The following is a 14,783-nucleotide window of genomic DNA, read 5'->3' as shown; positions in this document are numbered from 1 at the left end:
TGGTCTTTGTGAAAGTTATAGCGTCCACAAGCTATGGTACCAATATCTGAAAATTGATCACACCTGAAGTACTGACGGCCTATCTCATTTCTTGAGACCCTAACATGCCAGAAAAGTACAAATACCCCCCAAATTACCCCTTTTTGGAAAGAAGACATTTCAAGGTATTTAGAAAGATGCATGATAAGTTTTTTAAAGTTGTCATTTTTTCCCACAATTCTTTGCAAAATCAAGTTTTTTTTTTTTCTTTTTTTTTTTTTCACAAAATTGTCATATTAGCAGGTTATTTCTCACACACAGCATATGCATACCACAAATTACACCCCAAAACACATTCTGCTATTACTCCCGAGTATGGCGATACCACATGTGTGAGACTTTTACACAGCGTGGCCACATACAGAGGCCCAACATGCAGGGGAGCACCTTCAGGCGTTCTGGAGCACCCAGGCCAATTCTGACATTTCTCTCCTACATGTAAAAATCATCATTTATTTGCTAGAAAATTACATAGAACCCCAACACATTATATATGTTTTTTTAGCAAAGACCCTAGAGAATACAATAGCAGTAATTGCAACTTTTTATCTCGCACGATATTTGCGCAGCAATTTTTGGAACGCGTTTTTTTTGGAAAAAAAACTGTTTTTTGCTTTAAAAAAAAACAAAACAGTAAGGTTAGCCCAATGTTTTTGCATAATATGAAAGATGAAGTTACGCCGAGTTAATAGATACCTAACATGTCACCTTTCAAAATTGCACACGCTTGTGGAATGGCGCCAAACTTCACCACTTAAAAATCCCCATAGGCGACGCTTTAAAATTTTTTACTGGTTACAAATTTTGAGTTACAGAGGAGGTCTAGGGCCAAAATTATTGCTCTCGCTCTACCGATAGCAGCGATACCTCACATGTGTGGTTTGAACACCGTTTTCATATGTGGGCGGGACTTACGTATGCGTTCGCTTCTGCATGCGAGCACACGGACAGGGGCGCTTTAAAAATTTTTTATTTTTTTTTATTGTTCATTTTACTTTATTTATTTTAGTTTGACACTTTTTTCCAAAAAAAAAAAATTTTTGATCACTTTTATTCCTATTACAAGGAATGTAAACATCCCTTGTAATAGGAATATGGCATGACAGGTCCTCTTTACAGTGAGATATGGGGTCAATAAGACCCCACATCTCACCTCTAGGCTGTTCCTGAAATAAAAAAAAAAAGATCCTGGCTTCGATCATAGCGGTGAGTCGGTAGAAGCACCGGAGGGCGGCGGGAGGGGGGGGCGTCCCCTCTCGCCTCCCGTAAGAACGATCAAGCAGTGTAACAGCCGCTACGATCATTCTTATGGTGTAGGGAATCGCCGGCTGAAAAAGATGATATCTGAATGATGCCTGTAGCTGCACCCATCATTCAGATATCCCCGCACAAAGTCAAGGACGTCGTATGACGGAAGGCGGGAAGTGGTTAAAACGCTTTTTTTTTTTTTAACACAAAGTTGTCCATTTATACAATATTTCTAACACATAGCATGTATATACCAAAAATGACCCCCCAAAATAGATTCTCCTACTATTCCTGAGTACGGCAATACCACATGTGTGAGACTTCCACAGCCTGGCCACATACAGAGGCTGGGTACGGCTGAGCATGGCTGGGTATTGCAGAGTATCGCCGAGTATGACTGGGTTTGGCAGAGTATGGCTGGGTATCACCGAGTATTGCAGAGTATGGCTGGGTATCACCGAGTATTGCAGAGTATGGCTGGGTATCACCGAGTATTGCAGAGTATGGCTGGGTATCACCGAGTATTGCAGAGTATGGCTGGGTATTGCAGAGTATGGCTGGGTATCACCGAGTATTGCAGAGTATGGCTGGGTATGGCAGAGTATGGCTGGGTATGGCAGAGTATGGCTGGGTATGGCAGAGTATTGCGGGTTATGGCAGAGTATTGCAGATTTTTGTGGGGTATTGCAGAGCATGGCTGGGTATGGCAGAGTATGGCTGGGTATCACTGAGTATTGCAGAGTATGGCTGGGTATTGCGGGATATTTCAGGGTATTGCAGGGTATGGCAGAGTATTGCGGGGTATTGCAGGGTATGGCAGAGTATTGCGGGGTATTCCAGGGTATGGCAGAGTATTGCGGGGTATTCCAGGGTATGGCAGAGTATTGCGGGGTATTGCAGGGTATGGCAGAGTATTGCGGGGTATGGCAGAGTATCGCAGGGTATGGCAAAGTATTGCGGGGTATGGCAGAGTATTGCGGGGTATGGCAGAGTATTGCGGGGTATGGCAGAGTATTGCGGGGTATTTCAGGGTATTGCAGGGTATGGCAGAGTATTTCGGGGTATTGCAGGGTATGGCAGAGTATTGTGGGGTATTGCAGGGTATGGCAGAGTATTGCGAGGTATTGCGGGGTATGGCAGAGTATTGCGGGGTATGGCAGAGTATTGCGGGGTATTGCAGGGTATGGCAGAGTATTGCGGGGTATGGCAGAGTATTGCGGGGTATGGCAGAGTATTGCGGGGTATTTCAGGGTATGGCAGAGTATTGCGGGGTATGGCAGAGTATTTTGGGGTATTGCAGGGTATGGCAGAGTATTGCGAGGTATTGCGGGGTATGGCAGAGTATTGCGGGGTATGGCAGAGTATTGCGGGGTATTGCAGGGTATGGCAGAGTATTGCGGGGTATTGCAGAGGGAATTGCAGAGTATTGCACAGCATTGCAGGGCATGCAGAGTAGTAGGGATGGCTGAGCATGGATGGATGGATGGCTGGATGTCTCTGTGCAGCGCTGTGGGCACTACAGATGCAGCCCACAACGCTGCAGCCATCCATCCATCCGCCTCTTCGGTCACTGTGTACCGATCGGTACACAGGAGTGGAGGAGAGGGGGAGGAGAGGAACCGGCGTCATCAGATGACGCCGGTTTGTTTACATGTGATCGCTCCGTCATTTGACGGAGCGATCACATGGTAAACGGCCGCGATCAGCGGCCATTTACCGGGATCTGTGATGCGCCGGGTCCTGTGGACCCGGCGATCACGGATGCTCTCGAGTGCGCGCCCTAGGGGGCGCGCGAGAGCAGAATTCTGGGAGGACGTCCCTGGACGTCCTCCCAGAGTTAAACAACCGCCCTGTAGCCGTCATTTGGCTATGGGCCGGTTGTTAAGTGGTTAATATCTACTCTGACTCCTTGAATACATAGGCTATTTTCTGGAAAAGGAGAACTTAGCCTTTAACCTCTCTGTGAGAGATTCACATAGACAGGATACCTGGTGGGAATTAAATTCATTACCACAGGAATATAAAGCAGGACTGCTAGAATTCATCAAAGGCCTCATGCACACAAAAAAACAAAAAACAAATCCCCACTTGTATACTCTTGGTAAATACATTTGCAATAAGCAATTAAACCAATTTTGCAATTAACAATTGAAAAAACAGATTGTGTGAAATGATGTGAAATAAAGAATGGATAAATACAGTGGGGCAAAAAAGTATTTAGTCAGCCACCAATTGTGCAAGTTCTCCCACTTAAAAAGATGAGAGAAGCCTGTAATTGTCATCATAGGTATACCTCAACTATGAGAGACAAAATGTGGAAACAAATCCAGACAATCACATTGTCTGATTTTTGAAAGAATTTATTTGCAAATTATGATGGAAAATAAGTATTTAGTCACCTATAAACGAACAAGATTTCTGGCTCTCACAGACCTGTATCTTCTTCTTTAAGAGGCTCCTCTGTTCTCCACTCATTACTTTTATTAATGGTACCTGTTTGAACTTGTTATCAGTATAAAAGACACCTGTCCACAACCTCAAACAGTCACACTCCAAACTCCACTATAGTGAAGACCAAAGAGCTGTCGAAGGACACCAGAAACAAAATGGGGCTGTTTCTTTGCAAAGGGAACAGGACGACTGATCCGTGTACATGAAAGAATGAATGGGGCCATGTATCGAGAGATTTTGAGTGCAAACCTCCTCCCATCAGCAAGGGCATTGAAGATGAAACGTGGCTAGGTCTTTCAGCATGACAATGATCCCAAACACACCGCCCGGGCAACGAAGGAGTGGCTTCGTAAGAAGCATTTCAAGGTCCTGGAGTGGCCTAGCCAGTCTCCAGATCTCAGCCCCATAGAAAACCTTTGGAGGGAGTTGAGAGAGGGAGTCTGTGTTGCCCAGCGACAGCCCCAAAACATCACTGCTCTAGAGGAGATCTGCATGGAGGAATGGGCCAACATACCAGCAACAGTGTGTGACAACCTTGTGAAGACTTACAGAAAACGTTTGACCTCTGTCATTGCCAACAAAGGATATATAACAAAGTATTAAGTATGACAAAATATTTATTTTCCACCATAATTTGCAAATAAATTATTTCCAAATCAGACAATGTGATTGTCTGGATTTTGTTTCCACATTTTGTCTCTCATAGTTGAGGTATACCTATGATGACAATTACAGGCCTCTCTCATCTTTTTAAGTCTTTTTAAGTATAAATATAAACATTATTAAATTAGTCCATATCCTTGTATATTCATACATGCAGAATGTGATGATCAATCATGTAATTTTAAAAGTGCCAAGTGCTGTCTCTTTAAATAAACTGTGCTCCCCTTCAGTGTCCCCACTCACTCACCGACTGGTGTGGACTCTTATATTATAGGAATCACAAGCACTTTATATTGTTCTGGATATGCTGGAACTTGTAGCCCTCCTTCAATTGAAATCAAATAAATTGTATCACCACAGGGTGGCACCGTGGATACACAGATAGATGTGTGCCAACGTCCTCGCTATTTGGAAAGTTAGTGTACATTGTTGAAAATTGACTTTATAGGCACACCCATACGCATCATATTTCTTTAAAACCTAGTTTCTTTTATTTTAACATAATTTAAAACAGCATAAACACATATATTTGTTAAAAGATCACATGATAACAAATTGCCCACAAAGCACTCACACCACCTAATTGCACCAAAATTGCGTATATAAGAGTAAGATGTAACTTAAAAAAGAGTATACGCTGTTAAACGCGCAGAAAAGCTCACAAATGAGCATAAACGTGCATAAACTCTGGGCACATTTAGCACTTTGGCATTTATTTAGTTCAATGGGCAGAATAAATAAAAATTCTGGCCAATGAAATATATAAACTCCCAAACTCCAAATTCTGTTAAACTCTGCTAAACTTACCTAAACTGTTTTGAAACGCTGATTTACTCCTTTCAGGATAAACAGCGTTTACAAGATACCAGTGTGCATGAGGCCTAAAAGTGGTGTTCCGTTGCTCACCTTCTGCTCGGGCTTCCACAATAATTTATGCAGTTTGGAGTTATCTTGTGATGTATCGTCAGCCTGCGATATAGTATGGGACATATCTGATTCATGTATCCATGTCACTTTCTTCTTTGTGTATTTCTTAAATTCATCCTGGTGAAAAAACATTCCATACTATTAGTTAGTTCTGTGGTAAACAATGCACTAAACTAATTTCACTTCGGCTGTATAGTAATATATTAAAGCATGTCTACGGCCAAAATGTAAAATCATATATTCATTTCCACATTGTATTTCGATTATTTCTAACCTACTGCTATTAGTCTGAACGATCTTGAAGTTTGTAAACCTACTTTGTGAAGATCCTCATGCATTTACTTCCTTGAATTCTGTGATTCAGATTAGGCGACCTGTCAAATTTTGTAACGGAAGTGACCTTCTGTTACAGCCATCTTGGTAAACCCCGCAGTCACCCACAGTAAGGATACAGTGAGAAGGCGGCAAGTGGACATATTTTTACACCCATCAGAGTCTGGCATTTCACACTTATTTTTACCAGTAAGCTCAGCTTATATAGTGAAATACATGATTTTGCAATCTGTCTGACTCTTTTGATGTTGAATTTTAAAAGCATCAGTGTTCTTTCAGATTAGCAAACGTTTCAGATCAGCAGGCTTGCCGCTGCTTTTAAAATTCACTAGGGCGGGGGAATTCTCAAAAAAAAAGGCCAAAATGGTAAAAATGACAGTAGACAATTTGGGACAAGTCCTTTATTTAAAAAAAATAAAGCGTCCTGCGATGTCCATTCATCTTCGATCATAGGGTCCGATGGACCGAGGGAAAAAAAACTGAAAAAACTCTGCCTCCATGGGAGGCACCCACTGATTGCAGGCTTTTTGCATTGACAGCTGTTGTATAGCTGAGGGCGGGGTCACCCGGTGATGTAAACGGGTGACCCCGTCCCCTCAGACCTTATGCATCGGATGCTGTGATCGAAGATGAATGGACATTGCAGGACACTTTTTTAAAATCTTTTAATAAAGGACTTGTCCCAAATTGTCTCCTGTCATTTTTACCATTTTGACACTTTTTTTGGTGAATATGTAGGGGTACAATGCACCCAATAACCATTCACATGGGGGGGGTGGGATCTGGGGGTCCCCTTGTTAAAGGGGGCATTCAGATTCCAATAAGCCCCCACCTGTAGACCCCCACAACCACCAGGCAAGGGTTGTGGGGAAGAGGCCCTTGTCCCAATCAACATGGGGACAAAGTGTTTTGGGGGGACCCCAAAGTATCCTCCCCATGTTGAGGGCATGTGGCCTGGTATGGTTCAGGAGGTGGGGGGTTTCCTGCAGCCTGCCAGGTTGCATGCTCGGATAAGGGTCTGGTATGAATTTTAGGGGGACCCCTACACCATTTTTTAAAAAATTTTGGCTCGGGGTACCCCTTAATATCCATACCAGACCTGAAGGGCCTGGTATGTATTTTGGGGGGACCCCTATGCCATTTTGTTTTTTAAATTTTGGTGCGGGGTTCCCCTTAATATTCATGCCAGACCCAAAGGGCCTGGTAATGGATGGGGGTGGTTTTAAATGACATGTTTTTATATCTACTTTTGCTGCTCTCATTCTTAAAACTATGTACGGCTGCCATGTAAGCAGCCTTACATAGTGTGGGGCGTGGACTCAGCCCCCTGAGCCATGATTGGCCAAAGGCACCCTGTCTTTGGCCAGTCATAGCTCTCACAGCAGAGCGCGCTGTGATTGGCTAAAGCATGCAAGTCAGGTGCATGATTTGGCCAAGCAGCACCCGTCAATGCACTGCGATCTCGCAGTGCATTGACGGTCTCGCCCTTCATGATGGTGCATTCCGCGGGCACTCAAATTTTCCACGAACGCCCCATAATGTTCAGTATTCGGCAAACGGGTGAACGCCCGATGTTCGGATCGAACTTACGTTCGACTCGAACTGCGGCTCATCCCTAGTCCTCTGTAATGACCTAAAAGTGAATAACTCAACACAAGTTCACTATATGGACCACTTAAATATTTATACATGTTGATCATATCCCTTCTTAATCACCTCTTCTCAAGAGAGAATAAATTCAGTTCAGCTAACCTTTCCTCATAGCTAAACTTTTCCAAGCCTCTTATCAGTTTAAACATCTGAATGTTTGGAAAAAAAAATACCCGTTTGGTGTTTTCCCTCGAAAAGTGAAACATGCATGTCTTTGATTAAGGCTTGATATGTTTGTCTTGTAATATTATCACCAACTTCCTGAAGCTTTTTTAAAGTGGAAAAGTGAAACTGTTAAAGCGGAACTCCAGGTAAAAAAAACCCCACTGAAATATATATATATATATATATATATATATATATATATATACACACACACACACACACACAGTTGTGCTCAAAAGTTTGCATACCCTGCCAGAAATTGTGACATTTTGGCATTAATATTGAAAATATAACTCATCATGCCAAAAAAACGGTCTTTTATTTAAGGATAGCAATCACATGAAGCTATTTATTATCACATAGTTTTTTGGATCCTTTTTAACCACTTCAGCCCCGGAAGGATTTGCCCCCTTCCTGACCAGGCCATTTTTTGTGTTACAGCACTGCATCGATTCAACTGACAATTGCGCGGTTGAGCGATGCTGTACCCAAACAAAATTTCTGTCCTTTTTTCCCAACAAATAGAGCTTTCTTTTGGTGGTATTTGATCACCTCTGCGGTTTATATTTTTTGCACTATAAACAAAAAAAGAGCGTCAATTTTGAAAAAAACACAATATTTAGAAGTTTTTGCTATAATAAATACCCCCAAAATTTAAAAAAATATAAAAATTTTTCCTCAGTTTAGACCGATATATACGCAATACGCATATATTGATTGGTTTGTGCAAAAGTTATAGCATCTACAAAATAGGGATAGATTTATGTCATTTTTATTATTATTATTTTTTTTTTACTGTTAATGGCGGTAATCTGCGATTTTTATCGGAACTGCGACATTGCGGTGGACAGATGGGACACTTTTGACACTATTTTGGGACCATTGACATGTATACAGCAATCAGACCTAAAAAATAGTCATTGATTACTGTATAAATGTCACTGGCAGGGAAGGGGTTAACACTAGGGGTGATCAAGGGGTTAACTTTGTTCCCTAGGTGTGTTATAACTGTGGGGGGGGTGGGACTGACTAGGGGAGGAGAGAGATCGGTGTTCATACTTAGTATGAACACCGATCTCTCTCCTCTCCCGAGAGAACTGGGATTTGTGTGTTTACACACACAGATCCCGGTTCTCGCTCTGTCACGAGCGATCGTGGGTGCCCAGAGGTCATCGTGTCCACCAGGCATGCGCATCGGCTTCCGAGACACACGCACACCTGCTGTGATGTCTTAAAGGAGCGACATACAGCTATGGCAGCTGGTCAACTAGTGGTTAAATCATAATGATAACAAAAATCACCCAAATGGCCCTGATAAAAAGTTTACATTACCCTGGAATGTTTGGCCTTGGTACAGAGACAGAAGGTGGCACACACAGGTTAAAATGGCAATTCCCACATTTGTGGCTTTTTAAATCACAATTAGTGTCTGTGTATAAATAGTCAATGAGTTTGTTAGCTCTCACATGGATGTACTAAGCAGGATAGACACTGAGCCATTAGGAGGTAGAAAAGAACAGTGAAAAGACCTGTGTAACAAGGTAATGAAACTTTACAAAGATGGAAAAGAATATAAAAAGATATCCAAAGCATTAAATATGCCAGTCAGTACTATTCAATCGCTTAATAAGAAGTGTAAAATTTGGGGATCTCTTGGTACCAAGCCAAAAAAACTTTTTTATCAGGGCCATTTGGGTGATTTCTGTTATCATTAAGGATGAGCCGAACACCTCCCGGTTCGGTTCGCACCAGAACATGTGAACAGACAAAAAATTTGTGCGAACACGCGAACACCATTAAAGTCTATGGGACACGCACATGAAAAATCAAAAGTGCTCATTTTAAAGGCTTATATGCATGTTATTGCCAACAAAAGTGTTTGGGGACCTGAGTCCTGTCCCAGGGAACATGAATCAATGCAAAAAAAGTTTTAAAAACGTACGTTTTTTCGGGAGCAGTGATTTTAGTAATGCTTAAAGTGAAACAATAAAAATGAAATATTCCTTTACATATCATGCCTGGGGGTCTCCTTAGTCTGACTGTAAAGTAGCGCATCTTTTCCAAGTTTATAACAGTACCACAGTGGCCGCGGCTGTAAGGTATTGTTGGATCCCAGTATATAGATATTAAGATAGATAAAAATCATTGAAAAAAATGGTGTGGGCTCCCCTACAGTCCATTACCAGGCCCTTTGGGTCTGGTATGAATATTAAGGGGAACTCCGTGCCAAAAATACCAAAAAAAAAATGGCGTGGATGTCCCCCCAAAATTCATACCAGTCCCTTCAGGTCTTGTATGGATAACAAGGGTAACCCTGCACCAAATTTAAAAAAAATGGCTTGGGGGTCCCCCAGGCCCCCAGGACCTATATACTCTGAACAGCAGTATATATACTATACCCTACATAATCAGCAGAAAAATTGGGCCTTAGATGTTGGTGGTGCCACAACACTGTAACCCCTCACAGTAACTCTTGTTGGGCGCAGGAACGGGCCCTGCTGTGAAATATTATATCAAAAATTGTAATTACATGCCCCTGTTAAACAGGGGCAGAAATTTGGGCCTTGGGTGGTGGTGGTGGTGCCACAACACTGTAACAACTCACAGATACTCTTTTTGGGTGCAGGAACGGGCCCTGCTGTGAAATACTAGATATTCCTGCACCATATAATGCAGACGCTGGCAATGGTTGCTTTAACCGATCAGACCTTGGTGCTAAGGGCTGAAAAATAGTTTAAAGGCATCGGTCAGTCGGCCACCTTCTCCATGACTCTTCCTCTGACTGAACGAAGCCTCAGCAACACGTTGTCCAGCACCAGGAAATGGTAACCTCCAAGGGTCTGGAAATGTGTTACACAAACCTTCCTTCAAGGCCTCCTGAAGATGTTTCATCCTCTGCTCCCTCTACGAAGGCAGGATGAGTTCTGCAACTTTACCATTGTAATGTGGATCAAGAAGGGTTGCCAGCCAGTAGTGATCCCTCTCCTTGATACCACGAATCCTAGGGTCCTTTTGCAGGCTTTGCAGAATCAGGGAGGCCATGCAGCATACGTTTGCAGAGGCATTCGATTCTGAGTCCTATGTGTCACTAAGAATCACATTATCCGTAACTACCTCCTCCCAGCCACATACAACTCCTTGGGTTTCTGGGGACTGAAAACCATCCCTTAAAGACTGTTGCTGAGTGTTATCCTCTACATCCATGATGACACAATCCACCTCCTTCTCTTCTTCCTGTGTGTTTGGCTGGCCTGCAGGAATGCTATCTGGGCAAAGGGGGCCTTGAGAGGAAAGTAAGTACTCCTCTTCCTCCCACTGTTCTGCTTCAAGTGCCCTGTCCATGATTCCAGGAAGAGTGTACTCCAGCAGGAAGGAACTGATGCATACATCGCTGCTCACCATCCTTGTGGCCTTCTCAAATGGTGACAGGATAGTGCATGCATCCTTCATCAGTAGCCACTGGTGTGGCAAAAAGAAGCCAAGCTTCCCTGTCCTGGTGCCATACTCGCACAGGTACTCATTGATGGCCCTCTGCTGTGTGTGCAGCCGCTGAAGCATTGCCAACATTGAGTTCCACCTGGTGGGCATGTCACAAATGAGGCGGTTGGTAGGCAGGTTGCATTCCCTTTGAATGTCAGCCAGCCGAGCACTGGCATTGTGGAAATAACCACAGACTTTTCTGGCCTGCCTTAGGAGATCTTGTAAGCCTGGGTACCTGATCAAGAACCGCTGCACCACCAATTTCAGGACATGTGCCAAACATGGAACATGGGTTAAGTGTCCCAGTCGGAGGGCGGAGAGAAGGATGGTGCCATTGTTGCAAACAACCATTCCTGGCTGAAGCTGGCATGGCGTCAACCACCTCTGAGCCTGCCCCTGCAGAGCTGACAGAATCTCTGCCCCAGCGTGGCTCCTGTCCCCTAGGCAGACCAACTCAAGCACTGCATGGCATATTTTAGCCTGACTGCTTGCGTAGCCCCTTGAATGCTTACGGAGCACTGCTGGTTAAGAGGACAATGATGTATATTTTGTTTTGCAACACTGCACTACACTGTATTGTGTACTGTGTACACCACCAGAAAAGTAGTAGCAACTGCACTACGGCTGCACTGTATTGTAATTACAATTTTTGATCTAATATTTCACAGCAGGGCCCGTTACTGCGTTCAACAAGAGTATCTGTGAGGCTTTACAGTGTGGTGCCACCACCACCACCACCACCGCCTAAGGCCCAATTTTTATGCCCTTGTTTAACAGGGGCGCGTAATTACAATTTTTGATCTAATGTTTCACAGCAGGGCCTTTTCCTGCACTCAACAAAAGTATCTGTGAGGCTTTACAGTGTTGTACCACCACCTAAGGCCCAATTTTTCTGCCCCTATTTAACAGGGGCATGTAATTACAATTCTTGATATAATATTTCACAGCAGGGCCTGTTCCAGCGCCCACTAAGAGTAACTGTGAGGGCTTACAGTGTTCTGGTACTACCAACACCTAAGGCCCAATTTTCAGCAGAGTGTATAAGGCAGGCCGTATAGTATATACAGGCTGTTAAAAAGAAAAGGTTTGCTCGGGCCTGCAGCACACCGCTCAGCGCCAGATGGATAGATCAATGTCCAAAAATAAGAGAGCAGAACTAGAGAATGGGGGAGGTAAAAACACTCAGTTTCTACACTAAGTGATCCAAGAAACAGCAGCCGTTTAAAGAATCATAAAATTGCAAAATAATAGTATATATAAACAATTCAAGTAAACATACACTACAAACAGCGCTATTGTTGAGCAAAAACATATAAATAAAAATCATGCGGCCAACTACGTACAAAAGTAATTAAACAGAGAGGTATAGAGTCTGTGAAGTGATCAGGAAAATGTCCATAAGTGATAATACAGCTGAATCACAGTGTGCGCCTTCCACCGGTCAGTAGGATTTCACCCTGTGTTGACACTCTCCCCCTAGGGTGTCAGACTCACCAAATCTGCAAGTTAAATAAGCCTCCAAGAGAAAAAGCTCTCCTTATCACATCTCTCTCAGTACCACTCCAGGGGGTTCAGGGGGGGTCACAACTCCAGACAAATAGATAACAAAGAAAAAAAGTGTGTCGAAGTCAGGATATGACGAAACACGTCAGGGCGTGGCTTACACGACGCCGGAAGTGAGGTATGCGCTCCACCACAGCCTGATCCACAACCAGGAAGTGATCTGTTCCCCTGGATACCGAGTCGGCTGATTTTCGGAACGGTGATACGCAATACCTCTATTTGCTTGATTGACTGCTTTTATTTTGTACGTATATTGGTTGAGGGGTGTTTTGTGAAGATTGTGGGGTTCATCTTAATAAACAGAATTACGCTATGTGCACACTTTTTTTCTTTGTTATCTATTTGTCTGGAGTTGTGACACCCCCTGAACCCCCTGGAGTGGTACTGAGAGAGATGTGATAAGGAGAGCTTTTTCTCTTGGAGGCTTATTTAACTTGCAGATTTGGTGAGTTTGACCCCCTAGGGGGAGAGTGTCAACACAGGGTGAAATCCTACTGACCGGTGGAAGGCGCACACTGTGATTCAGCTGTATTATCACTTATGGACATTTTTCTGATCACTTCACAGACTCTATACCTCTCTGTTTAATTACTTTTGTGCGTAGTTGGCCGCATGATTTTTATTTATATGTTTTTGCTCAACAATAGCGCTGTTTGTAGTGTATGTTTACTTGAATTGTTTATATATACTATTATTTTGCAATATACAGGCTGTTGCCTATTTTCAAACATCCGACTTACAAACGACTCCTACTTACAAACGGAGGGAGACAACAGGATGTGAGAGGAGATCTACCCCTAGGAACGGAAATTCTCTCCTGAGTTAATATGGGAAAAAGGTATCTCCACTGATGCTTTATTACCAATCCTTGTTTCCCTAATAACCCAGAATTTTCAAAATCTAATTGTCATTGGGACAGAAAGTGAGGTGAAATCTTCTGAACAGGCAGCAAAAAATTGTTACAGAGGTGATAACCCTGCCCTATATTATCAAAAAAAGCTTAAAAATAGTTTTTTGGGCTGGAGCTAGACTTAAAAAATGTACCTGTTCCAAATTACAAACAGATTCAACTTAACAACAGACCTACAGTCCCTATCTTGTTTGTAACCTAGGGACTGCCTGTATACTGCTGTTCAGCTAATAGGGTATATAGGGCGGGGTTCCCCTTAATATCCATACCAGACCCAAAGGGCCTGGTAATGGACTGGGGGGGGGGGCAACATTACATTACAGCCACAAGCAGTTTTAAATGACTTTTTTTCCTTTAGAAATGTCATTATGCAGGGACTGTTCTAAACACGGGAAATATGCGCCATTTTACAGGCATACTATGCCCCCCCCCCCCCCCCCCCGGCATTATATTTAAAGGAATATTACACTTTTATTGTTTCACTTTAAGCATTATTAAAATCACTGCTCCCGAAAAAACTGCCATTTTTAAAACTTTTTTTTGCATTGATTCATGTTCCCTGGGACAGGACCCGGGTCCGCAAACACTTTTTATGACAATAACTTGCATATTAGCCTTTAAAATTAGCACTTTTGATTTTTCATGTTTGAGTCCCATAGACTTTAACGGGGTTCGCGTGTTCGCACAAATTTTTGGTCTGTTCGCATGTTCTGCCGCAAACCGAACGGGAGGTGTTCGGCTCATCCCTAATCCCAAGTACTTGCAGCCAATCTGCTAGCAGTACACCACCATCTGATTTTAGCAGGCAAATTTCCCTACCCCAGTTGCTAAACCGTAAAAAGAAATTCAGTCCCAGCCATCCACATGCTCACAGTCTGAATGCTAGTTTGAATGCCAGCTTGGCCAAATTGCTAGCGCTGCAACTACTGCCTTTTCAGCTGGTAGACTCTGCCCCCGTGAATTTGTAGAAAGTGCTGTACCTCAGTTGCAGATTCCAAAACGCTATTTCTTTTCATGGAAGGCCATTCCAGCTCTCTACTGGCATGTGGAAGGCAATATTTTTGTCTTATTGGACAGGGCGGTCAGCAGTAAGGTGTATATAACCGCAGACTCATGGTCTAGCAGGCATGGGCAGGGATGTTACCTTTCCTTCACGGCATACTGGGTAACTCTGCTGGCAGCTGGGAAGGATGCAGGACAGGGTTCAGTATTGTTGGAGCTTGTTCCACCACCACGCCTCCAAAATGCTAGCGGTGATTCTGCCACAGCTCTCTCCTCCACCCCCTCCTCTTCCTCTTCCTCTATGGCCTCTTCTGCAGATTTGTTCTCTGAACCAGCTGTGCTCTGTGAGTGT

The 14,783-nt window shown here is 43.3% G+C and overlaps 1 protein-coding gene across 1 annotated transcript in view; it reads right to left on the bottom strand.

Annotated features, from left to right (window-relative positions):
- LOC141139848 (probable cation-transporting ATPase 13A5) overlaps positions 1-14,783 on the bottom strand; it is a 266,762-nt gene that overhangs the window by 201,188 nt on the left and 50,791 nt on the right. Inside the window, exon 3 of the mRNA XM_073626376.1 lies at positions 5,308-5,445. Within this exon, the coding sequence (XP_073482477.1) occupies positions 5,308-5,445 (138 nt within the window). The remainder of the gene's footprint in view (positions 1-5,307; positions 5,446-14,783) is intronic.

This window comes from Aquarana catesbeiana, linkage group LG04, assembly GCF_042186555.1.
Source record: "Aquarana catesbeiana isolate 2022-GZ linkage group LG04, ASM4218655v1, whole genome shotgun sequence".
Classification (NCBI taxonomy): domain Eukaryota; kingdom Metazoa; phylum Chordata; class Amphibia; order Anura; family Ranidae; genus Aquarana; species Aquarana catesbeiana.
The sequence above is the reverse complement of the archived record's forward strand: the minus strand, read 5'-3'. Positions and strand labels throughout refer to the sequence as shown.